Source organism: Clupea harengus, unplaced genomic scaffold (genome assembly GCF_900700415.2).
Source record: "Clupea harengus unplaced genomic scaffold, Ch_v2.0.2, whole genome shotgun sequence".
Taxonomy (NCBI): Eukaryota; Metazoa; Chordata; class Actinopteri; order Clupeiformes; family Clupeidae; genus Clupea; species Clupea harengus.
The window spans coordinates 30,879-56,413 of record NW_024879887.1 but is presented as its reverse complement, the minus strand read 5'-3'; the positions used below and the strand labels follow the sequence as shown (position 1 = coordinate 56,413).

Sequence of the window (25,535 nt, the reverse complement as noted above, 5' to 3'; positions counted from 1 at the left end):
CGCTTAACATAGGTCTTGAGAAACCATTTATTAATCATTAGTAAAGTACAATACAGTGGTCGGCTAAAGTCTACACACAGTTTCAAAACGTCCACCCTTTGTTGCCTTACAGCCTGAAATTAAAACATATTACACCAGTCACATGCAAAAAAAGCTACACTTTCTAAACCCCTGAACACCATGAAGAGAAGTCATCCTGTGATTGATGAATCGGTTCATCTACCAGTAAATAGCAAGCCAAGCTACTGCTCCTAGCTAACCAGCTTCTAACATTAGTAAAAAAAAGTAAAACACAACATAAACAAACAAGAATCAATGCATTCATTTGTTTATTCATAAAGCCTCAAGGTGAAATATACTCCAACATCGGCACTGATAAAGCTGTGATATATAATGTGCATTACTTGACACCTACCCTTACATGACAACAAAATGTATTTAAAGAACAACGTAAGTCTTTAACTGATTAACAGGTCACAAGTCTTCTATAGATGAAACTTAATGAGCAAGAAACAAAGGCATTGTCGCATTGACATATAGGCTGCATTGTTAATAAATCCCACTCTACTGTGACACTGCAAAAGTGACATGCACTATTGTGAGATCATAATATGGAGATTGTTGCACGCTAACAAAGGCAGAAAGAAGAGTGAAGAAATCGATCCATGAATGATTTCAAGATGGGATCTTTGCAGCTTTTCATAATGTTACATACAATAAAGGCCAAAGGTATTTGCATAGAACATCAGCAGAGCATTTGCATAGAGGGACAGGATGGTTTTGGTCGGTCGAAAATAAACATCAGGGGAAGTAGATAAGTAAGTGATCATGGATCTTTATTTATCTTGTATACCAGTTCCAGCTCAGAAGAACTCCACTGCCAACCAGAGAGCTCAGGAAAGTCTAGGCTGCATTGTGTTAATAAATTCCACTCTACTGTGACACTGCCAAAGTGACATGCACCATTGTGAGCTATTGTGAGATTGTTACACGCTAACAAAGGCAGAAAGAAGAGCGAGGTAATCGATTCATGAATGATTTTCAAGATGTGATCTTTGCAGCGGTTCATAATGTTACATAAAATAAATGTCGAAGGTATTTGCATAGAGCATCAGCAGAGCATTAGGATAGAGGGACAGGGTGGTTTTGGTCGGTACAAAATAAATGTCAGGGAAAGAAAATATGTCAGAGATTATTATCATCATTATTATCATGGATCTTTCTTTCTCTCAGTTCCAGCTCAGAAGAACTCCCCTTCCAACCAGGGTGCTCAGGAAAGTGTACGGTCACGGTATCGAGCCCTGTAGAACATAAGAGAATCCATTTATCATTCATTTAACACAACAGTAGTACTGTATATGATTGGTAATAAGTTTCTTTTTCTACAAATTCTCATGGGAAAAAAATGATAATTTATTTGTTGTTATATTGTCCACATGAATCATTTACATCAGTACTTCTGCATGTGATGAAAATGAGTGTAAATCCAAAAGGGTCTTACCTGTTACCTCACCCACACCACTCAATTGGATGGAGTTGCTTAGCTTAGCGATCTTCAGCTCTAGCTGCTTCTGTCTCACTCGACTCACCTCTATCTCCTGAGCTCTGATCGACTCTTTCGCCTCAGTGTTTTGGTTGTACCTGTATCTAGAGTACGGTCTCCTGACGGACCTCAGTTTGACCGTGTCCCCCTTCATGAAGCCCGTGACTATGAAAGGAGCAGAGGAAGTTATGTGTGACTGATGTCTGAATAACAGAAAACTTCTCCATATTGCTGTCACCTACTCCTAGGATGCTGGTCATAGTCATGCCTCACCTGTTCCTCATCACCATTATCTGTTCAGATTTTCACACCACATTCAAGCTTTTTCTAATTTACTAATTTGAAGTTACTAATCTTGCCCGTATTTATTGTATTCCACTCTGACCTTGTGACCTTGGCTGTTTACTTGTTTTCTGCTCCTTGTCCTCCCAAAGTTACAAAAGCCCAAAGTACACACCAGAGGGAGTAACTCTCTCCCACAGAAACCACTTTTCTCAGCTGCCTGAAACACCTCATTGGAATTCCAGCCCTTTTTCTTTGTTACAAGATGATTCAATCTTGGAACACAATCTCCTTATGGCCCGCCCAGCGAGATCCAGGTGCACCTCTGGCCTCACTTGCCTGTGGCATTATCATTTTGAAAGAAAAAATACCTACCTTTAAGTATTGCCTGGTGAAACTCTTTTGTTTTCTCTTCCAGAGACGGAGACACTGATTTCATCACTTCGCGGAAGGAGAACTTTGTTTCAAAAGTAACCTTGGGAAGGTTCTTAGCCACAGGTGAGGAGGTGAGGTGTGGCTGGAATCTCTACAGGGGATCAAACAGAGAGATCATAGGCCGCGAGGACTAGATAAAAAGGTGCTATCTAGACCATTGGTCTCAGAGGTGAAGGGTTGTGGGTTTTACTCAGTGGTGGAATGTAACGAAGTATTTTTACTTTGTTACTTTACTTAAGTACATTTTTACGTATCTGTACTTTACTTAAGTAAAAATAATAGTGCATACTTTTTACTTTTACTACATTACATTTTTTAGCTATTATCTATACTTTTACTCCGCTACATTTCTGCAATATGTGCTGTTACTCGTTACATTTTATGAACATAGTTTCGCCAAAATGTTGCCTACACAAAACTATGGATTGCGTTGCTGTTTTGGAGGTTTAAACCAATCAGGTGGCTCTATCAACTCCAATGATATCAGAGTGCGCGTTTGGCAGCAGCACTAGCGGTAGCTTTGCCTGTTATAGTTGAACATTCAGCCTGACTACTGCCTATTCAACATGGATCCAGAGTCGGCCTGAACTGAGCCCTCCAAGAATGACTCCTGGAGGTTTCAATGCATTTCCTGTCTCCCTCAAAAAAAGGAGTTGCTAGCCTTCAATAATTCGCCCTCAAATTTAAAGTAGCATATCGAGGTAAGCAAAGTGATTGCTATGCTAAGTTAATGTCCCTGACTTTTGAATATTGATATATGTATTTAATTCAATTCATGACATGATATTATAATGTTATCTAGCGAAAAGCATAAAAAAAAACATGATTGGACCTTCATTATATATTTAACGTAGTGGTAAGATAAAGCTGGTAGGTTAGCTATGTCAAGCTAGCGTGCCTTGTTCTGTCCAGTTTTACAATCACATTTGTTTTTCATGTTCCATGTTCCCTTTTTTACACGTTTACAACTAAATAAAAGATTTAAAGATATCACATGGTGTCTTTATTGGTTTGGCTTAATGGTATTAACATTGCAAATAATCCCTGGTAGATAACTTGTCATCCGCAGAATTGTAAGATATAGTGTGAACAGTATTACAGATGGTAGGCACAATAAGTACACCAACCTTTCCAATTAACAAATGTTGTTGCTTATAATTATTACTAGTAGTGACATCTGTAGATGCATTTATTACCAGTAGCTATTTCTTTATCAAAATGGCACAGCCTAGACATTGAGAGACAACCCATTGCGTGAGTACTTTTACTTTTAATACTTAAAGTAAATTTAAAAGTAAGTACTTTTTACTTTTACTTAAGTAGGATTGTTGATGTAGTACTTTTACTTTTACTTTTACTTTTATCTTCCTGGGTACTTGTACTTTTACTTAAGTACTAAACTTCAGTACTTCCTCCACCACTGGTTTTACTATGAATCCTAAAACAGACACACCCAACATTCTCCAGAAATATAGATGCATGCACACCATAAACATAAAAAATTTGCAGGAAATTGTTCATATAACTCAGTAGTTCTCAAAGTGGGGGGCGCGAACACTCTCCAGAGGGGCGCGATGTCACAGAGGGAGAAAAAAAAAAAACGACCGCCGACCTGTCACTGGTTAGTGAAAGCCCCCTCAGTGGCGAAATGCAAGGGGCTGGACTGAGACAAACAAATCAAATACTGTTTCGTTCCTGATCCACCAATCAAAACGGAGTCTTATCATTTGAACGCAGGTTGCGCCTACGCTTCCGAGTATAAAAGTAACTGTAGGCATGGTAAGCGGACACCCTCACTGAGATGACACTCTGCAGAGTTTGTTCGATTTCTCTTGTTTGCTCTATTATTGAGATATTCATTGCTTTATAAACAGTCTTTTTAAAGACTCACTCCTTACTAATAACTAACTGCACTTGCAGTAGGTGTATTCGTAGCCTATTCTAAGGAGTAATTTGCTCCACAGTCTTTTTAAAAAGCTCGTAGCCCCGAGAGCTAGCCTTCTAGCTAGCTAACTTATTCCAACTGCAGCTAGCCATTTTCTCCTTAACACCTACCTTTACATTTTTTGATCATCCAACGTGTTGCAACAAATAAAACACCAGCACTTGAATACTATTCTGTGCTGTCCCTGTCTACATTGTGTACAATTTGTTTTGTTAGGAACCATTGCCTAGCACAGCTTTATCCATTATTCGTGTGCAAGTTGTTCACAGCCACACATACAAACACACTCACAAGACCACGACTGTATTAACTTCACACACACACAGTTTCTGATTCGTAAAAGTCAGGCAACCAATGCGCCAGTTGCGAAGAAGCCAAAGCTTCGCAAATATGACGAGAGCTATTTGCAGTTTGGTTTTACCGTCACTGGCACGACTGAGCAACGTCCTCAGTGTGTTTCGTGTGCCGAGGTGCTGGCAAATGACAGCATGAAGCCATGCAAATTAAAAATCAGCTGCTGATCACCTTTCAGCCCTGAAGAATCAGTTTGGGTCCTATTTCAAAGACGACTACCGTTCATTCGCCTGGGTTCGGGATCCATTTATCTGCTCAGCAGACGAGCTGTCCATAGACATGCAAGAGCAGCTTATTGAGCTGAAGAGTGACAGTAGACTTAAGCATCTGTTTACCACCTTTTCTCTTTTGTCATTCTGGGTAGCAATGATGCCGGAATACCCTCAGCTTTGCGACATAGCCTTAAAAATGCTCCTCCTTTACGCGTCGACATATTTGTGCGAGGCAGGCTTTTCAAAACTGACTGCGCTCAAAATGAAATACTGCAACCGCGGACAGATCGAGGATGACCTGAGGATATGTTTGTCAAACATTGCCCCAAGATTTGAGGACCTTTGCAAGGCAAAGCAGGCTCATGTCTCACATTGACAGACCTGTAAGATTTTTTTTTTAAAGATCACAAGAGGCCCATAATAATAACAATATCCTAATAATAGCAATAATAACACTTATTATAATTCTTATAATATAATAATAATAATAATTGGTCGATAGTCATTAATTATAATAATAATACAATGATGGTGATAATAATGATGATTATTATAATAAGAAAGCATGCAGGCTCACATAGCTGCTAATATTAATAGCCTACTAATAGGCCTACTACTACTGATAATAATAATAGTAATAATAACAATACAAATTATATTAATACATAGTAATAATAATTGTCTGTATGGGCCTTACAATAACAAAAGCCTAACCTTGACATGTCAGGCCTATCAATAACAATATGCTATCTATCTATCTATCTATCTATCTATCTATCTATCTATCTATCTATATATATATGGTGGTGTAGTTGAGGGTGGTGGCGGCGGGCGGCGGGGGGGCCCCAACTACCCCTAACCAGCTTTGGGGGGGCCCAGCTTGCAACAGTTTGAGAACCCCTGATATAACTGATTTATGGACAAAATATGAGATTTTGAAATTTCATATACCATTGGCAAGACAGGAAATTTAACATTGCATCCGGTGTGATTTGGTGCACATAAGCTCCAAAGAGTAGGTCTGGAATGGAATGGAATGTTTTCTGTATGATGACAAGAGAGGGTCTTGATAGAAGCCATCTTATTATGGCGAGTCAAGACTCTCTGTAGGTGACCAGAGGGCTAGTAGTGTTACCTGGAGGAAATCAACGGGGTCCTCAATTGGCTGGAGTTGCTCCATCTCAGCATCTCTGTTCTTTAGCTTAGCGATCTCCAGCTCCAGCTGCTCCAGGAGTCCTTCAGCTCGACCCATCTCTGCCTTCTCCTGAGCTCTGATCGACTCTTTCGCTTCAGAGCGTTTTTTCTTCATGAAGCTGATCAGCTCAGTGAAGATCTTCTCTGTGTCCTCATCAGCTTCTTGCGCAGAGGCCTGTTAACAAGACAGGAACACTCATATCAGCTAATTTTCAACAACCGTTAAAAATAGATTCAAATATGCGTGTCTATACTTGTATCGTCTTTGCAGAGCAAGACAGACCTAAAATTCACAAGAAAGGAAAGAAACTGAACTAACGAAATGGTAAAACTGAAATAAAATAGGGCTGGGCACGTTAACGCGTTATTATTATTACGCCAACTCGCCGCCATCTTGGGAAGGTAAAGGCTGGACTGTAAACAAACGCAAGTGGACAGTGGAGCTGCGGTGGAGCTGGATAAAAAGCACTATAGCGTTTAGATTTCTCAACCGATTTAATTGAGTCGTTTGTATATTCAAGGGTTTATGATCTACGTAGAGTACCAAACAAAGTTTGGTCTCCATGTTACTTAGAATCTCGATAGTTAGGCTAAAATCGCCAAAGACATATATATATACATGTGATAATTGCAAATCATTCAACGAAACAGACAGTGGAGGGAGGCTTCGGCAGACTACGCACAGCAGAGTAACTGCCAGCAGCGAACTTTTTGGTGCTTCACCACACTCTAACATTAATGCCTTGGCAGTGGCAATAAGCTTTAGTTTTGTGTTTGTTTTGATAACATTGTTTAAGTTGAGAATTACACAAAGTATTTATTTTATTTAACTGCTACTATATAAAAATGCTGACGTTAAGTGTTTGCACCACAAATGTTATGGCACTTTAGTTCATATGGCAGTACATTTAAAATAACAGTGTCGAGTTCTAGGAATTGACAAACTGCACTGAAAGTGTTTTCTGGTTTCTCACTCAGGGACATTTGGTACTGAACTTAGACTGGTTATGCTGCGCCCTGATGAAAGTAAAATGTTTCTGCTGTTACCTCAGAAATTGTTTTAATGATATGATTGTGGCTCAGGATTTTTTTGCCAGTTTTTTTTTCTTTTTCATAACAAACAGGATAACATTAATTCCCTGGCAGTGGCAATGAGTATTAAAATGCTGATGTTAAAAGTGTTTGCACAACAAATGTTATGGCACTTTCATTCATATGACAGAACATTTCAAATAAAAGTGCGCTATACACTACTTTTGAATTAATTATTGGATTTTGCGTATACAAATGCGATTAATCGTGATTAATCAGGGATATCATGCGATTAATCGCGATTAAAATTTGTAATCGTTGCCCAGCCCTAAAAATAATTAAACCAATTCTACAGAACCCAACTCCTACCCAAAGGGTTCAGCCATACTGGGGTTGCTAGGGAGCAAAAACAATTGTGTACAACAAACATCAGTTTACATCAGTCATGTTTAACAGTGATCACCTGCAGAGACTTCAAAGCCCCTTTCACCTCTTCCACCTCCTTCTCCTTCTGCTGGATCTGCATCTGGTTATCCCTCTTCATCTCCAACAACTCTTTCTGTGGATAAATGTACACAGGCAAATATCCAATAGCTTTAGGCAACATTTACAGGAGTTGCAAAGATACGCATTCTGCATTGGCAGAATACTGATGATATATACGGATGATATAATATATATTAATTGATCACTATTCTCACTCTATTCAGTTAAATCAAGCAAATAATGTATCTGACAAAGAGAGAGCGAGAGATAGAGAAAACCAACCTGCTTCTCAGTTCGTTCTGCTATAGCGGAGACAGTTTTGTGTCCGTTGTGGTCATCCATTGAACAGAGCATACATATTAACTTCTGATCTGTGCGACAAAACACCTCAATGATCTTGTCGTGTTGTAAGCAGATCTTCTCTTGTAGCTGTGAGGAGGCATTCACTAGCTTGTGCTTGCTTAGGCGAGGCACTTCATAGTGAGGCTGGATGTGAACTTCACAATATGAAACCAGGCATGTTAGACACGACTTAATGGCTTTGTGTTTGCTCCCAGTACAGAAATCACACTCCACATCGTCTGGTCCGGCGTAGCAAGGAGTCGTAGCATCAGTTAGGAGATCGGTCTTCTTCAGCTTTTTCACAACATCAGCCAGCAATGTGCTTCTGCGAATAACAGGTCTAGGAGTAAAGGTCTCTCTGCACTGGGGGCAGCTGTAAACACCCTTATCCCTTGCCTGATCCCAGCACCCTGTAATACACTTCAAACAGAAACTGTGTCCACAGGTAACAGTCACCGGATCCGTCAGAAGATCCAGACAGATAGAACAGCAGAAGTCATCCTGAAACACTGAAGCACTGGCCATTTCACCTACCACAAAGACACACACGTGCTGGCTACAAGGAAAGCTAAAAAGGTTTTTGTTTCACCAGAAGTGGGAGTTTTTGTGTTTCTTCCTGATTGTGTGCGCACACTGGCCTTAAAGGCACAGGGCAAGATTGCAGAAGTCTAGAAATTCCCTAACTCATTTCAGAAAACTATTGTGTTGTTAAGAGACATTGTATCCCACAACCGGACATTCAAGTCAATCTCATTTAAGAAGTTATCAAGCATTTAACATATTACAAAATATGTTAATAATATTACAAAAGAAAAATACACAGACTAAAAGAGAGTTTCACCTACCACACAGGCACACATGCACAGACTAAAAGAGAGTTTCCCCTACCACACAGGTAGTGATATAGTTCATTTGAACAGATGTTGAGAATGAAGTTATATAGTTCTTTTGAACAGATGTTAGGAATAATGTGATACATTTCATTTGAACAGATGTTGGGAATAATGTGATATAGTTTATTTGAACAGATGTTGAGAATGATGTGATATAGTTAATTTGAACAGATGTTGGGAATGATGTGAGAGAGCAGATGTTGGGAATGATGTGAAAGAGCAGATGTTGGGAATGATGTGAGAGAGCAGATGTTGGGAATGATGTGTGAGAGCAGATGTTGGGAATGATGTGAAAGAGCAGATGTTGGGAATGATGTGAGAGCAGATGTTGGGAATGATGTGCAAGAGCAGATGTTGGGAATGATGTGAGCTGGTGCTTTCATGCACACGCCAGGAATGGTAGATCACTCAGCTGTCTGTGTCAAAGATTGCACTTGAGTATGTCATGAGGGGGGCGACCCTTTTGGGGTGGAGTATTCCTTGGATGGATCTAGATTCTAGAATGTTCCTTTACTGCTCCGATTCTAATGTTTTAGGTGTTCTAATGTTCTAGGTGTTTACGACAGTGCACTGGAGGAAGTGGCATCAGCAGCAGAGTCCAACAGCAACCCAAAAGAAGCACACCTGACCCTGGTGTTCCTGAAGGGCCTGAAGAGAGCCGTCGGGTCTGATAGGTGAGGCTTGAACCCAAACTCTACCGGGGACAATATGGGACAGAGAACGGGCCCTGAAGCCCTTACTTCAAGGGTTCTGCTACGATTATGACTGAAGAACATTTAGAGGTTCTTAATATCTCCCATCTAACTGGGCCCTGAAGCCTTTTCCTCAAAGGTTCTATCGTAGCTGCGTCGGTTATCGGCCAGTTTGTTAAACATCGGCCAGTCTGTTAAACAATCGAAATGCTAAGTCTATTAATTAGATTAACATGACAACGCGAACGTAGCCAATAACACACACAAGCTACTATTAGACCCCGCTATACTATTACAATTACGACATCTAGAGGTTCTTAATATCTGCCACCCAGCAGGGGATATTTGAGAGCTAATATCCTCTGCAGATGCCTTTAAGTGTTACCTTGTGAAAACTGGTGGGGTCCATCCATGTTGCTCCATCTCAGCATCTCTGCTCTGTAGTTTAGTGACTATTAGTGGCCTTAAACTAGCAAGTTACCTAGCTAAATGACAGCAGAACTGAGAACTCTAAACACCAAGAGTGTCACTGATGTATTAAGAGCATTCAGTGTAAATTGACAATAAATACTTTTACCTTCGGTTAGAGACACAGAAACAAATTACTATTACTGAATTACTTAATTACTTTAGACACACCCAGGCGCCTTTTTTCCCGTTTTCTTTTATTTCATCAAGCCGTCACAGTCAGCAAGACGTACACAAAGAAGCAGTCAGGGGGAGTTGCTCCAATATTCAGCTACACCACTAACCTATTATGATATCTCCTAGTCTTTGTTTCAGATGGGAACCAATGCCATTTGGCAATCGCCTTACCAACAAATCACATGTATTTCCAATCACTGTTGCTACGACCTGTGACCAACATATTGCTATCTTCCATCGCTGAGAAAGGACCATGTCCATGCCATGATCGTGATGACTAGTCAAACTAATTCATGATACCTTGTCAAGGTGGTACTAAAATAAAATATCCTCTTACTGTTGGTTGAGACGCTCTTTAGCCTACTTTCAGGCTGACACACACACACACACACACACACACACACACACACACACACACACACACACACACACACACACACTGTACCGTAGACCCTAAAGCCCCCTTGTGTCTCTCCATCTGATCCTCGATCATCTCTTGATGACACTCAAGTAAAAGACAACATAAACAAACATTAATTAATGCATTCATTTGTTTATTCATAAAGCCTCAAGGTGAAATATACTCCAACATCGGCACTGATAAAACTGTGATATATAATGTGCATTACTTTGCACCTACCCTTACATGACAAGAAAATGTATTTAAAGAACAACTTAAGTCTTCAACTGATAAGTCTTCTTTGGATTAAACTTAATGAGCAAGAAACAAAGGCATTGCTGCATTGACATATAAGCTGCATTGTGTTAATAAATTCCACTCTACTGTGACACTGCAAAAGTGACATGCACCATTGGGAGCTATTGTGAGATTGTTACACGCTCACAAAGGCAGAGAGAAGAGCGAGGAAATCGATGAATTAATGATTTCAAGATCTTTGCAGCTGTTCATAATGTTACATAAAATAAAGGTCAATTTCAAATGTATTTGCATAGAGCATCAGCAGAGCATTTGCACAGAGGGACAGGGTGGTTTTGGTTACTCCAAAATAAACGTTAGGGGATGTAAATAAGTAAGTGATCATGGATCTTTATTTATCGCGAATACCACTTCCAGCTCAGAAGAACTCCCCTTCCAACCAGGGAGCTCAGGAAAGTTAACGGTCACAGTATCGGGCCCTGTAGAACCTAAGAGAATCAATTTGTCATTTATTTAACACAATAGTAGTACTGTATGTGATTGGTAATACATTTCTTATTCTACAAATTCTCATGGAAATAGAATGCTAATTTATTTCTTGTTAGATTGTCCACATGAATCATTTACACCAGTACTTCTGCATGCAGTGAAAGTGATGTAAGTGAGTGTAAATCCATAAGGGTCTTACCTGTTACCTCACCCACACCACTGACAGTGATGTCATAACTCTGTCGGTCTAACAAGTGTCCATGCCTACTATTACAATGAAGATAACTGCCAACGTTCACAGGAGTCTTCAGTTTGACCTTGTCCCCCTTCATGAAGCCTGTGACTATGAAAGGAGCAGAGGAAGCTATGTGTGACTGATGTCTGAATAACAGAAAACTTCTCCATATTGCTGTCACCTACTCCTAGGATGCTGGTCAAAGTCATGCCTCACCTGTTCAGATTCTCACACCACATTAAGTTTTGTAGCCGTGTTGTGAAGATGCGGTGTGCTGCACTGTGAGGGGAAATATCCCCCTCTCCCATCATGTTTAAAAAGTGTTCAAGTGTGGACGTGTTGGCTGTAGACCCAGTGCTCAGCTGTAGGTATCTCGCTGACAAGGCTAACTTTCCAACTGAATCATATTGTGTTATAATGGTGTTGCTAAACAGCTGCACACGACACACAAGCTCTAACAGGGTGTTAGAGGGTGAATAGAGATGGACAGTATGAAAAAAATAATGTGTTTGGAACATTTAAGCATTTACATCTATTCTAAAATTATAAGCATTGAAAATGAGCATACAAGGTCCTCTTTAAGTTAAATAATAGTTATATCCTTAAAAAACAATAATATCAAAGAATATCAAAGAAGCAAACCAGGCCTTACTCCAGAAGAGAGAAGGAGATAATAAAATCATGAATATTGAAAATGAGCATAAAAGGGTCCTAGAAGCAGAGAGCAGAGAGGGATAGAAGGACCTTTTAAAAAGGTCCTTCTATCCCTCTCTGCTCTCTGCTTCTAGGTCCAAGCTTAGTTCTGGCCTTACAGGATTGTGACATGTGATCTTGAAGAAACCTACCTTTAAGTATGTCCTGGAGGAACTGTTTTGTTTTCTCATTCAGAGACGGAGACACTGATTTCATCACTTCGCGGAAGGAGAACTTTGTTTCAAAAGTAACCTTGGGAAGGTTCTTAGCCACAGGTGAGGAGGTGAGGTGTGGCTGGAAACTCTACAGGGGATCAAACAGAGAGATCATAGGCTGTGAGGACTAAATAAAAAGGTGCCATCCAGACCATTGGTCTCAGAGGTGATGGAACTGGAAATATTGCTATTCTGTTGTTGTAAGACATTAACTCCTTATGTTGTATCTGCAACTCATTTTGGATGTGTACTCCGTCAGTTTCACTGAGACCTGAACAAGTGGCTTGTGAACCCTTCCCCCCCCAGATAGGCTCCTTCCTGCTAAGACCCTTTGTGCCATAGTATCACCCCCTCTCCCCATAGGTGAACCCCTCACCCCCACTGTCTCCCCCTTCCTCTCACCTAAAGGGTGTGGTCATCCCCTCTTCTATTGTATTCTACCTGACTGAAATGTATAAATGCCTACACATTCTGCTATCAGGTAGGCCTTGCTCTGAGCACCAAGCTGAGAGGGGGTCTCCACGGCGAAAATAAACTCCAGAAACCTGACTTCAACTCTCCGGTCCCTTCTTCAACTTAAGCGTGCTTACAGAGATTCCATCATGGTCCTTCGAGCCGGAGGAGATCTATATCTCCCCGAAACAGCAGAGAATCCGAGCCGACGCTTCATACATTGTGAACGGGACAGGTAAGCTATTTACGCTCATTCTATGTGCAGAATTGTTTTGACCAAAGTACATAAGGGTGTAGGCTGTGAACAAACGTTGGATAAATTACTTGAGGTCCAGCGCACATACTTCCAGTGTTGAATTTTTACAGGGTGAAAGACGTTTTCAAATTCGCAATATTAGCTGACCGAGCCATCGTGCCGGTGCAGGCATTTGCTTTTCAGAGCGAGGCGGTTTGATTCGATATCCGAGTAAACTGTAATAAATGCAATGGGTTGGGTTGAGGTGCGTGGTAAGGGTAATCTTGATTATAGCGTGGGGTTTTTAAAATTGCCGTCAAAGGCATTTAAACTCGTAGTTCAAGCTGGCCGCAGTTTAGAGAGCTCAGTTGAAAACTTTCTGCACATAGAATAGTCCCGTTCACTACAATTGACTCTATTGTTCATTAAAGGGACCAGGAAGAGTCAGTTTCTGAGGTTTGTTTCGGCGTGATATGTGTTTGTCTGTTCTGTGTTTTATGTTCATTGTGTAAGCCTATGTGCGTCGATCTGTGTTGTCCTGTGTTCTTAAATGGGCAACTTTGACTATCAGTAGCGACTGCGCATGCTCAAACAGCACTATCTGGCCCATGGCTGAAATGATCAAACTTTGGCCAGTTAGCAGGAGTGAAGACTTATAAGATGGGCCTACATGATTTATTATTCCGAGATAAGATCATTGTATGTTGTGTTACAATTACGAGTAATTGTAAGCATATTAATGGAACAAAGTCTTCGTCCTGGGTGTATATGTTTAAGGTACATGGAAATAAGATGCCTTTTCGGAGAAACGTAAAAGAAATGATTCACATTAGCTGGGCCCACGATAGGTTGGGAAGCCCCTTTTAAATAAAAAGCATCCCAATGCTCGTTGTTCAAGTGACCAGCCGCTGTCTGATAGTCAAATCACACCATTGAATAGTGAGGAGGCAGACATCTGCTAACTCTTTGTGTTGTGTGTTGCATACGTGTGTAACCTAAATTAATTTACCTTGTCTTTGTTTCCCCTCGAGTCAGTCAATGCGTGTCCTGAGCGAACGAGTGCGTGTATGTGGGTATTGCCTGGGCAGCCGTTGTATGAATGGACTTAACACGACTCAATTCCACTCACTGACTGAGTGAGAATATACCAGGACATACTTTTGACCACTGACTTTGTTTTGTTTATTGTCTGGTATGATTTAAGTCTGACAATGCCTTGCTTTACCCTGTATATACTTTTCAATGGTGATAGAATCCAAGCTATCATATAGGGGGAGTTGAAGGCTCTTTGTGACTTATCTACTGACAGTGCTTACACTATTGTATGTTAACCTTTTATTTTGTTGAAGTTTGTGCCTTTAGTGCTTACACAATTTTATTTTATCGAAGTTTGTGCCTTTTGTCTTTGTTTGTTCCACCCTTATCCCTGTAAGTTTGCCCAAGCCGTGTGCCTTGATTGTTGTCAAGTACTCTTGCACATTCCTGTTACCAAACACCCCCCCTCCCCCTCTCTCACAGTCAAATGCTTTAATGCTTGAATGTTCTCCCCCCCCCCTCATACTGTGTTTGGTTTCTCATGTGAGATTTGATAAGTACCCGCAGCCAAGAATTCGGACCCTGAGATCACCCAACACTTCCCGTCTATTCAGAGGAGAAGATTACCCCTCCCCTGCCCAACAGGAGCAAGGGGAAACAGCATCAGCTGCCACCAACACACCGCATCTAACACCTCCCTGTCTCTGTGTGTCCTGGGGCTTTTTGGCCTCCTGGAGCGGTGGGCTCAGGCTGAGGTGATGGACTGTCCACCTTTCCCCAGAGATACACACACTCACCCTAAACTAAAGGAATATTGACAACCCTATGACCACAATGGACACCTGTATTCTTCAACCGGCCATCCACATGCTTGGTGTTCCTGATTCAGCACTTGTCATCGTAGAGACTACCCACCCAGAATACTCACATATATGGCAGAAGGACTCTGCATATGGGTTCTGGGTGTTTACATGATAATTCTTGTGTGGGCATAGAAATGCTCATATAGGGGACTGATGGAACTGCATATTGATGTTTTCCTGGCCTGATTTGTTGTTGCATGGTGGTTCTTGTGTGAGCATATAAATGCTCATATAGGGGACTGATGGAACTGCAAAATAGCTATTCTACTGTTGTTCTGTATCATTTGTATCTTTAACATATATTGATGTTTCCTGCTCTGATTGGCTGTTGCATGGTGGTTATTGTGTGAGCATATAAATGCTCATATAGGGGACTGATGGAACTGGAAATATTGCTATTCTGTTGTTGTAAGACATTAACTCCTTATGTTGTATCTGCAACTCATTTTGGATGTGTACTCCGTCTGTTTCACTGAGACCTGAACAAGTGGCTTGTGAACCCTTCCCCCCCCAGATAGGCTCCTTCCTGCTAAGACCCTTTGTGCCATAGTATCACCCCCTCTCCCCATAGGTGAACCCCTCACCCCCACTGTCTCCCCCTTCCTCTCACCTAAAGGGTGTGGTCATCCCCTCTTCTATTGTATTCTACCTGACTGAAATGTATAAATGCCTACACATTCTGCTATCAGGTAGGCCTTGCTCTGAGCACCAAGCTGAGAGGGGGTCTCCACGGCGAAAATAAACTCCAGAAACCTGACTTCAACTCTCCGGTCCCTTCTTCAACTTAAGCGTGCTTACAGAGATTCCATCAAGGTGAAGGGTTGTTAGTTTTACTATAAATCCTCAAACACACACACCCAACATTTTCCAGAAATGGATACATGCACACCATAAACGACAATTATTTTTGGGAAATTGTTCATATAAGTGATTTATGGACAAAATATGAGATTTTGAAATTTCATATACCATTGGCAAGACAGGAAATAATTAAACAATGCATCCGGTGTGTTGGGTGCACAGTAACTGTAGGGGACTGTAAATCACAAAGAGTAGGTCTGGAAGCCCCAACTTCAAGGTCTTTTCTGTATGATGACAAAAGAGGCTCTTGATAGAAGCCATCTAATTAGGGCGAGTCAAGACTCTCTCTAGGTGACCAGAGGGCTAGTAGTGTTACCTGAAGGAAATCAATGGGGTCCTCAATTGGCAGGAGTTGCTCCATCTTAGCATCTCTGTTCTTTAGCTTAGCGATCTCCAGCTCCAGCTGCTTCAGGAGTCCTTCAGCTCGACTCACCTCTGCCTTCTCCTGAGCTCTGATAGACATTTTTACCTCAATCCTTTTTTTCTGCATGAAGCTGATCAGCTCCGTGAAGATCTTCTCTGTGTCCTCAACAGCTACCTGTGCAGACATCTGTTAACAAGACAGAGGCACTGATATCAGGTCATTTTCAAGCATCACAAAGGATTCCTCAGCCCATTGACATGACGACAAGTGCCTTTTTGCCATCTTTGCAGAGCTAAACAACACTTAACAAAACAAGTACCAGAAACCCACAGCATTCAGCCATTTTGGGGTTGCTAGGGTATGGGGCGCCGTTTGTAAAATGTCGCACATTCTAAAATCCTGCTCAGTTTTGGTACATTTAGCATTATCATATGGGGAAAAAAGCTTGACAATATTCAAATGTCACTTTTTCAAACATTTAGAGAGATATTCATGTGAATTCATGCAATAACTTTTCCAAGGATAATGTTTGGCAGTAACACAAAGTTGTTGAATAATATAAATGTTTCATCTAAATGTAAATGTTAAATAAAAAAGTAAATGTTAAATGTAAATGTAAATGTTAAATATAAACGTAAATGTTCGATGTATATATAGTTGTTAAATATAAGTGTTAAATGTAAATGTTAAATGTAAATGCTACAAGTACCTGAGCAAGTAGGCTATACTTCTGTATTTTGTCATCCAACTGGTAATACTACAATGCCAGTAGAAAATACTTGGGAAGATAATTTCAGTTGTCATTCGCCAGACCAGGTGGTTGTTCTTGTGTTAACCAGGAAATTGTGTCAAATGATAAAGAACAGCGTTGGGTAGGCTAAAGGCTGCTAGCTAACAGCATGTAGCTCGCTAGGTGGTAGCTAGCTATTAAATGGCAATCATGTTTGCTCTGATAATGAAGATGTTTATTAGTTTTCACCTTCCAGACGACATCGTTGTGAACCCATCCCTTTCTGAAAATTAAATTACTTGCTTTTGTAGGCTTTCAGTTTTTGAGGTGTGTAGGGGGACGGATTTTCTATTAGATAGATGTAACTATCTCCAAACTGGAGCTCAGGCGGACTTCTACGACGTTATAGAAATAAAAATATCAGTGGGTGCAGTAAAGGGATCACAGGTTCCCAAAATGTAATTTTTTTTCTAGATATCTCTGTCTGGCTATTGTGGTATGATCTGTGTTTGATGGCGAGCGTAATTGAGTAGGCTGCACTGCTCGAAGATGTCCACTGTTGGTCGACATCTTCGCTGTTCAGCTGTTCTTTTTGCCCGCAAGGTATCCATTGTAGTCACGTGACTGAGAGCTATGAATTACCGTAAATATTGTAATGTTCTGTCTCAAGTCTGACATGTAGACTGAACATTTACATTTAACATTTACATTTACATTTACATTTACATTTAACATTTACATTTAGCATTTGATATTTGTATTTACATTTAACATTTACATTTAACACTTATATTTAACATTTATATATAACATCGAACATTTACGTTTAGATTTAACATTTACATTTAACATTTACATTTACATTCAACATTTACATTTAACATTTACATTTCACATTAACATTTAGATGAAAGATTTATATTAATTAACAACTTTGTGTTACTGCCAAAAATTATCCTTGGAAAAGTAATCGCATGAATTTACATGAATTTCTCTCTAAATGCTTGAAAAAGTGACATTTGAATATCGTCATGCTTTTTTTCCATATGATAATGCTAAATGTACCCAAACTGAGCAGGATATTCGAACGTGCAACATTTTACAAACGGCGCCCCATACTAGGGGGCAAAAACAACAGTGTGCAGGAGAGGTGTGCAAACAAACATCAGTTTACATCAGTCATGTTTATCATTGATCACCTGCAGATACTTCTTTGCTTGTTTCACCTCCTGCACCTCCTTCTCCTTCTGCTGGATCCACATCTGGTTATCCCTCTTCATCTCCAACAACTTTTTCTGTGGATAAATGTCCACAGGTATCCAATAGCTTAGGGCAACATTTACAACAGATATAAAGATGGGTATTGGCAGAATACTGACGATTTATACAGATATCGCTATTCTCACACAATTCAGTTAAGCAAATAATGAGAGAGAGCGCGCTAACCTTCTTGTTAGTTCGTTCTGCTATAGCGGAGACAATTTTGTGTCCGTTGTGGTCGTCCATTGAACAGAGCATACATATTAACTTCTGATCTGTGCGACAAAACACCTCAATGATCCTGTCGTGTTGTGAGCAGATCTTCTCTTGTAGCCGTGAGGAGGCATTCACTAGCTTGTGCTTGCTTAGGCGAGGCACTTCGTAGTGAGGCTGGATGTGAACTTCACAAAATGAAACCATGCATGTTAGACACGACTTGATGGCTTTGTGTTTGCTCCCAGTGCAGAAATCACACTCCACATCGTCGGGTCCGGCGTTGGAAAGAGCCGTGGCATCAGACTGGACTTCTGTCTTCTTCAGTTTCTCCACAACATCAGTCAGCAATGTGCTTCTGCGAATAACTGGTCTAGGAGTGAAGGTCTCTCTGCACTGGGGGCAGCTGTAAACACCCTTACGGAACTCATCCTGAAACACTGAAGCACTGGCCATTTCACCTACCACACAGGCACACGCACACGTTCTGTCTACAAGGAAAGCTAAAAAGGTTTTGTTTCACCAGAAGTGGGAGTGTTTGTGTTTCTTCATGATTGTGTGCGCACACTGGCCTTAAAGGCACAGGGCAAGATTGCAGAAGTCTAGAAATTCCCTAACTCATTTCAGAAAACTATTGTGTTGTTAAGAGACATTGTATCCCACAACCGGACATTCAAGTCAACCTCATTTAAGAAGTTATCAAGCATTTAACATATTACAAAATATGTTAATAATTGTAGGATATTTTTTATGTGAAGAGGTTTCTTAGAGTGTGTCTGCAGTAAGAACAGAAGATCCTGCTCTAAAACGTCTGGAGTACATACCATAGATACCATAGAAGAGATTTATTACAAGTCCAGAGGCCCCTCTTCGGCCTGTGAGAAACATAGCCTACACAAAGAGGGTATGGACCATGGGCATAACCACTTATGCAAGATTAAGATAAGATCATTCTGATTGGGTTTGGCAAGCAGCCATACAGAACAAGCCACGGAGAAACTCTCAGAGTTAAGGCCTTAAGAAGAGCCTGTAGCGTGTTCACACCCAGAGACGAGCCATGGAACCTGTCCTTTATTGCTACATTAGTGACTGCAATACAAACTTCTAGATTTCTACAACCAGTCTCTAGTCTTCTGATTGAAAAGATAAAGGGTAATTAGCCACAACATAATATTACAAAATAAAAATAATTCATGTGATTAGCCTTAAGGCACCCATGGCCTGTAAAAACATGTTCTGCCCCTTCTCTGGTTAATTCCAAAGTGCACAGGCACACATACACACATTAAAAGAGAGTTTCCCCTACCACACAGACACACATACACAGACTAAAAGAGAGTTTCACCTACCACACAGGAAAACATACACAGACTATAAGAGAGTTTCACCTACCACACAGTCACACATACACAGACTAAAAGATAGTTTCACCTACAGGCACACATACACAGACTAAAAGAGAGTTTCACCTACCACACAGGCACACACATACACAGACTAAAAGAGAGTGTCACCTACCACACAGGCACAATTACACAGACTAAAAGAGAGTTTCACCTACCACACAGGCACACATACACAGACTAAAAGAGAGTTTCACCTACCACACAGGCACACATACACAGACTAAAAGATAGTTTCCCCTACCACACAGGCACACATACACAGACTAAAAGAGAGTTTCAACTACCACACAGGCAAACATACACAGACTATAAGATAGTTTCACCTACCACACAGTTCATTTGAACAGATGTTGGGAATAATGTGATACATTTCATTTGAACAGATGTTGGGAATAATGTGATACAGTTCATTTGAACAGATGTTGGGAATGATGTGAGAGAGCAGATGTTGGGAATGATGTGAAAGAGCAGATGTTGGGAATGATGTGAGAGAGCAGATGTTGGGAATGATGTGAGAGAGCAGATGTTGGGAATGATGTGAGAGCAGATGTTGGGAATGATGTGCAAGAGCAGATGTTGGGAATGATGTGAGCTGGTGCTTTCATGCACATGCCAGGAATGGTAGATCACTCAGCTGTCTGTGTCAAAGATTGCACTTGAGTATGTCATGAGGGGGGCGATCCCTTTTGGGTGGAGTATTCCTTGGATGGATCTAGATTCTAGAATGTTCCTTTACTGCTCCGATTCTAATGTTTTAGGTGTTCTAATGTTCTAGGTGTTTATGACAGTGCACTGGAGGAAGTGGCATCAGCAGCAGAGTTCAACAGCAACCCAAAAGAAGCACACCTGACCCTGGTGTTCCTGAAGGGCCTGAAGAGAGCCGTCGGGTCTGATAGGTGAGGCTTGAACCCAAACTCTACAGGGGACCGTATGGGACAGAGAACGGGCCCTGAAGCTCTTACTTCAAGGGTTCTGCTACAATTACGACTGAAGAACATGTAGAGGGCCTTAATATCTCCCATCTAACTGGGCCCTAAAGCCCTTTCCTCAAAGGTTCTATCGTAGCTGCGTCGGTTATCGGCCAGTTTGTTAAAAATCGGCCAGTCTGTTAAACAATCGAAATGCTAAGTCTATTAATTAGATTGACATGACAACGCGAACGTAGCCGATAACACACACAAGCTGCTATTAGACTGCGCTATACTATTACAATTACGACTGAAGAACATCTAGAGGTTCTTAATATCTGCCACCCAGCAGGGGATATTTGAGAGCTAATATCCTCTGCAGATGCCTTTAAGTGTTACCTTGTGAAAACTGGTGGGGTCCATCCATGTTGCTCCATCTCAGCATCTCTGCTCTGTAGTTTAGTGACTATTAGTGGCCTTAAACTAGCGAGTTTAACTAGCTAAATGACAGCAGAACTGACTTCTAAACACCAAGAGTGTCACTGATGTATTAAGAGCATTCAGTGTAAATTGACAATAAATGCTTTTACTTTCGGTTAGAGACACAGAAACAAATTCCTATTACTGAATTACTTAATTACTTTAGACACACCCAGGCGCCTTTTTTCCCATTTTCTTTTATTTCATCAAGCCGTCAGTCAGCAAGACGTACACAAAGAAGCAGTCAGGGGGAGTTGCTCCAATATTCAGCTACACCACTAACCTATTATGATATCTCCTAGTCTTTGTTTCAGATGGGAACCAATGCCATTTGGCAAACGCCTTACCAACAAATCACATGTGTTTTCTATCACTGTTGCTACGACATGTGACCAACATATTGCTATCTTCCATCGCTGAGAAAGGACCATGTCCATGCCATGATCGTGATGACTAGTCACACTAATTCATGATTCCTTGTCTAGGTGGTACTAAAATAAAATATCCTCCTTCTGTTGGCTGAGACGCTCTTTAGCCTAGTTTCAGGCTGACACACACACACACACACACACACACACACACACACACACACACACACACACACTGTACCGTAGACCCTAAAGCCCCCTCGTGTCTCTCCATTTGATCCTCTATCTTTTCTTGATGACACTCAAGTAAAAGACAACATAAACAAACATTAATTAATGCATTAATTTGTTTATTTATAAAGCCTCAAGGTGAAATATACTACAACATCGGCACTGATAAAACTGTGATATATAATGTGCATTACTTTGCACCTACCCTTACATGACAACAAAATTAATTTAAAGAACAACTTAAGTCTTTAACTGATTAACAGGTTGTAAGTCTTCTATAGATTAAACTTAATGAGCAAGAAACAAAGGCATTGCCGCATTGACATATAAGCTGCATTGTGTTAATAAATTCCACTCTACTGTGACACTGCAAAAGTGGCATACACTATTAATAGATCATAATATGGAGATTGTTACACGCTAACAAAAGCAGAGAGAAGAGCAAGGAGATCAATTCATGAATGATTTCAAGATGTGATCTTTGCACCTGTTAATAATGTTACATAAAATAAAGGCCAAAGGTATTTGCATAGAGCATCAGCAGAGCATTTGCATAGAGGGACAGGGTTGTTTTGGTCAGTCCAAAAAAAACGTCAGGGGAAGTAAATATGTAAGAGATCATAATCATCTTCATCATGATCATGGATCTTTATTTAGCACGAATACCAGTTCCAGCTCAGAAGAACTCCCCTGCCAACCAGGGAGATCAGGAAAGTCAGCGGTCACAGTATCGGGCTCTGTAAAAGCAAATTTGTTATTTATTTAACACAATAGTAGTACTGTATACGATTGGTAATACGTTTCTTATTCTACAAATTCTCATGGAAATAGAATGCAAATGTATTTCTTGTTATATTGTCCACATGAATCATTTACATCAGTACTTCTGCATGCAGTGAAAGTGATGTAAGTGAGTGTAAATCCATAAGGGTCTTACCTGTTACCTCACCCACACCACTGACTGTGATAGTATAATACTGTACTTGGTTGTACCCGTATCCAGAGTAATTATCACATTGTAAAGTCTTGTTGACGTTCACAGGAGTCTTCAGTCTGACCTTGTCCCCCTTCATGAAGCCCGTGACTATGAAAGGAGAAGAGGCAGTTATGTGTGACTGATGTCTGAATAACAGAAAACTTCTCCATATTGCTGTCACCTTCTCCTAGGATGCTGGTCATAGTCATACTCACCTGTTCCTTATCACCATTATCTGTTCAGATCTCACACCACATTCAAGTTTTTGTCCCCCTCCCCCATCGTGTTTAAAAAAATAGTGTTCATGTGCGGAGTTGTTGGCTGTAGCTAAGCTGTAGGCTTCTTTCCAAAAAATCTAAATGGACACACTTGTTATGTCATAATGATGTTACTTATCAGCTGCAGGCCCACTTTAACCTGAAATATTTTGGAAACATGGCAAAGTTTTTTTCCATTAAACACTTCGAACAGTGTGGAGGTGGATTTATAATTACAAGCTACAATGCTAACTAAGCTAGCATTCTTAGTTTCTAATACCCCCAGCATTATGCCGAGTTCTGCTTGCCTGCAGAGAAATACATGTATGTTGGGCTCTGTAAAGTGCGTTGAGACAATTTTTTTGTTTAAGCACTATATGAATTCAATACATTTTAATTGAATTGTTGCAGAACCGTGAACCGCTTGGAAACCACCAGACACTGTAATGATTTCTAAGGCAAAGAACAGCTTAAAGTATGTAGCAATTGTACTTAAGGGTTGGATTAGCAATTTTACCTTTAAATAACAGCTTAAAACAGGTTACAACGCTACAATGATGTTTAATATGGAGAAAGGCCTCTGTGCCATTGTCATACCAGGGTCCGTAGGCATATTACTGCGCAATGTAAATTTCTGGAAGCCGCCCGAGTAGGCTAATACTCTCTGCTGGACTTGTAAGTAAATTATTTGGCGTCTTGCTTTGTCTTGTGTTGCACCTGCTTGATGTTTGACTGTGTTGGAAAAGTTGTTGACTCACTAGTTTGTCATAGTGTCAAAGTAAGTGAATTTCAACAGGTTTCGCTAGGTTTAGCCGCTAGCATCTGGTTAGCGATTAGCAATTCATCCGTTCTGCTGCTTTAAAAATAAATTGTGCCTAAAAAGAAACAGCACAAAAGAGCTTAATCTACTCAATCAAAATCTTTTTCAATCATAACCTTCAGATAATTTATTATTAAACAAAAAATGTTGCATCAATTTCGAGCATTACTTTGCTTTGGAAATCATCAAATGTCAGGTCATTTTTACTTCAGTTGCAATGGTCATGAAGGTCTCTTCAGCCGCTCTGAACGGACATGTGATTGCCCTTCCCCATTGTCACTGCAATATGGTCCATCTGTCAAAGACAATGGCTTGTGAACATGGCTGGTGTTTTTTACAGGAGCCTAATTACTTCACAGGAGCCTAATACTAATTTATGCGTAGACAACCAACTCCAAACACCAACGTATGTAGCCTAATAAAATTAACTCTGAGCATGATATGTATTTTACTCTATAATATTTTTAGCAACATGAAGTCATTTATATGATTAAAAATCGCCGTGCAGAGTTGACGGTAGTAGCCTTACTCAGAACTCTGAGCATAATATGACATGCATTTTACTCCCTATAAGTTAATCAACAGCATTCATTACAAGAGCTAGTCAAACAAATATAACAAATATCCTCGGCTAGGTCAAGGCGAAGCTCAAAGTAGATTGTCCTCACGGTGTTCAGCTTTATGTATGAAGTATGAAAACAACTGGTGAAACAGGGTGTTTTCTCAGGTGTTCTTGCTACATCAATAGCGACCCAATAGCGATCGCCGATTTACCATGCATTTATCATATGAATAGACTTAATTTGCTAATGGGTGGGTCGTTAGTGGCTGCGAGTTTAGTTCTATTATCCTTACAAAGTGCTTATTTATTTTTTGTTTCAAGCTGTATATATTTCAAGTAAAACATTCAAGGATTCTTGGGGGTGTTATTTTATGTCTGTAGGACAAATACTCGCTGAACTTTTGAAGGCAATTCCCCACAACACCACAATCTGCCCCATGGGGCAGCTTCAGGTCCCAAGGGGCACACAAGCTCTAATAGAGTGGTTTTTTGGAAACATTGAAGCACATTTTACCCAAAAATAAAATTCTAAACACTGAAAATGGGCAGAAGAGGTCCACTTTAAGTGACGTAATAGTTATAGCCTAGAAAGAATTGGAGAATATCGAAACAGCAAACTAAGCCTTACTCCAGAATAGAGAAGGAGATCATAAAATCATGAACATTGAAAATGAGCATAAAATGTCCTCTTTAAAAGGTCCTTCCCAGCTCTCTCTGGTCTCTGCTTCTGGGTCCAAGCTTAGTTATGGCCTTACAGGCTTGTGACATGTCATCTTGAAGAAGCCTACCTTTAAGTATTGCCTGGTGAAACTCTTTTGTTTTCTCTTTCAGAGATGGAGACACTGATTTCATCACTTCGTTGAAGGAGAAAGTTGTTTTAAAAGTAACCATGGGAAAGTTCTCAGCCACAGATGAGGAGGTGAGGTATGACTGGAAACTCTACAGGGGATCAAACAGAGAGATCATAGGCTGTGAGGACTAGATAAAAAGGTGCTATCTAGACCATTGGTCTCATAGGTGAAGGGTTGTGGGTTTTACTATGAATCCTAAAACACACACACCCAACATTTTCCAGAAATGGATGCATGCACACCATAAACATCTAATATTTGCAGAAAATTGTTCATATAACTGATTTATGGACAATATATGAGATTTTGAAATTTCA

The 25,535-nt window shown here is 40.4% G+C and overlaps 4 protein-coding genes across 4 annotated transcripts in view; all 4 read right to left on the bottom strand.

Moving 5' to 3' along the window:
* Window positions 1-314: 314 nt before the first annotated feature.
* LOC122130630 lies at window positions 315-7,176 on the bottom strand. Its single transcript, XM_042705370.1, has 5 exons — window positions 7,171-7,176; window positions 5,907-6,140; window positions 2,201-2,351; window positions 1,502-1,708; window positions 315-1,301 (listed from the first exon to the last, which is right to left on the bottom strand). Exons 1-5 carry the CDS (start codon window positions 7,174-7,176, stop codon window positions 1,186-1,188), a joined length of 714 nt encoding a protein of 237 aa, XP_042561304.1. The 3' UTR covers window positions 315-1,185.
* A 14-nt stretch (window positions 7,177-7,190) lies between these two features.
* Window positions 7,191-8,350, bottom strand: LOC122130631 (E3 ubiquitin/ISG15 ligase TRIM25-like). Its single transcript, XM_042705371.1, has 2 exons — window positions 7,766-8,350; window positions 7,191-7,556 (listed from the first exon to the last, which is right to left on the bottom strand). The coding sequence occupies exons 1-2, from the start codon at window positions 8,348-8,350 to the stop codon at window positions 7,437-7,439; spliced, it is 705 nt and encodes a 234-aa protein (XP_042561305.1). The 3' UTR covers window positions 7,191-7,436.
* A 2,238-nt stretch (window positions 8,351-10,588) lies between these two features.
* On the bottom strand, window positions 10,589-19,008 carry LOC105893899 (tripartite motif-containing protein 29-like). The gene is made up of 6 exons (XM_031581788.2): window positions 18,333-19,008; window positions 18,086-18,181; window positions 16,109-16,342; window positions 12,283-12,433; window positions 11,402-11,545; window positions 10,589-11,201 (listed from the first exon to the last, which is right to left on the bottom strand). The coding sequence occupies exons 1-6, from the start codon at window positions 18,813-18,815 to the stop codon at window positions 11,095-11,097; spliced, it is 1,215 nt and encodes a 404-aa protein (XP_031437648.2). The 5' UTR covers window positions 18,816-19,008; the 3' UTR covers window positions 10,589-11,094.
* A 3,420-nt stretch (window positions 19,009-22,428) lies between these two features.
* Window positions 22,429-25,535, bottom strand: part of LOC122130629 (tripartite motif-containing protein 29-like) — a 33,953-nt gene continuing 30,846 nt past the window's right edge. The window contains exons 5-6 of the mRNA XM_042705369.1: window positions 22,690-22,836; window positions 22,429-22,442 (exon numbers count right to left, since the gene is read on the bottom strand). Coding sequence (XP_042561303.1) covers window positions 22,429-22,442; window positions 22,690-22,836 — 161 coding nt within the window. The remainder of the gene's footprint in view (window positions 22,443-22,689; window positions 22,837-25,535) is intronic.

Coding starts and splice junctions, on each gene's coding strand:
- LOC122130630 (XM_042705370.1), bottom strand. Junction 2,352..5,906: donor ACCCCGTTGATTTCCTCCAG/GTAACACTACTA, acceptor GATCCCCTGTAG/AGATTCCAGCCACACCTCAC. Junction 1,709..2,200: donor TCACCAGGCAATACTTAAAG/GTAGGTATTTTT, acceptor CTCCTTTCATAG/TCACGGGCTTCATGAAGGGG.
- LOC122130631 (XM_042705371.1), bottom strand. CDS start 8,350: ATGGCCAGTGCTTCAGTGTTTCAGGATGACTTCTGCTGTTCTATCTGT. Junction 7,557..7,765: donor CAGAACGAACTGAGAAGCAG/GTTGGTTTTCTC, acceptor ATTTATCCACAG/AAAGAGTTGTTGGAGATGAA.
- LOC105893899 (XM_031581788.2), bottom strand. CDS start 18,815: ATGGCCAGTGCTTCAGTGTTTCAGGATGAGTTCCGTAAGGGTGTTTAC. Junction 11,546..12,282: donor CCTCCAGGACATACTTAAAG/GTAGGTTTCTTC, acceptor CTCCTTTCATAG/TCACAGGCTTCATGAAGGGG. Junction 11,202..11,401: donor TGGTGTGGGTGAGGTAACAG/GTAAGACCCTTA, acceptor TGATTCTCTTAG/GTTCTACAGGGCCCGATACT.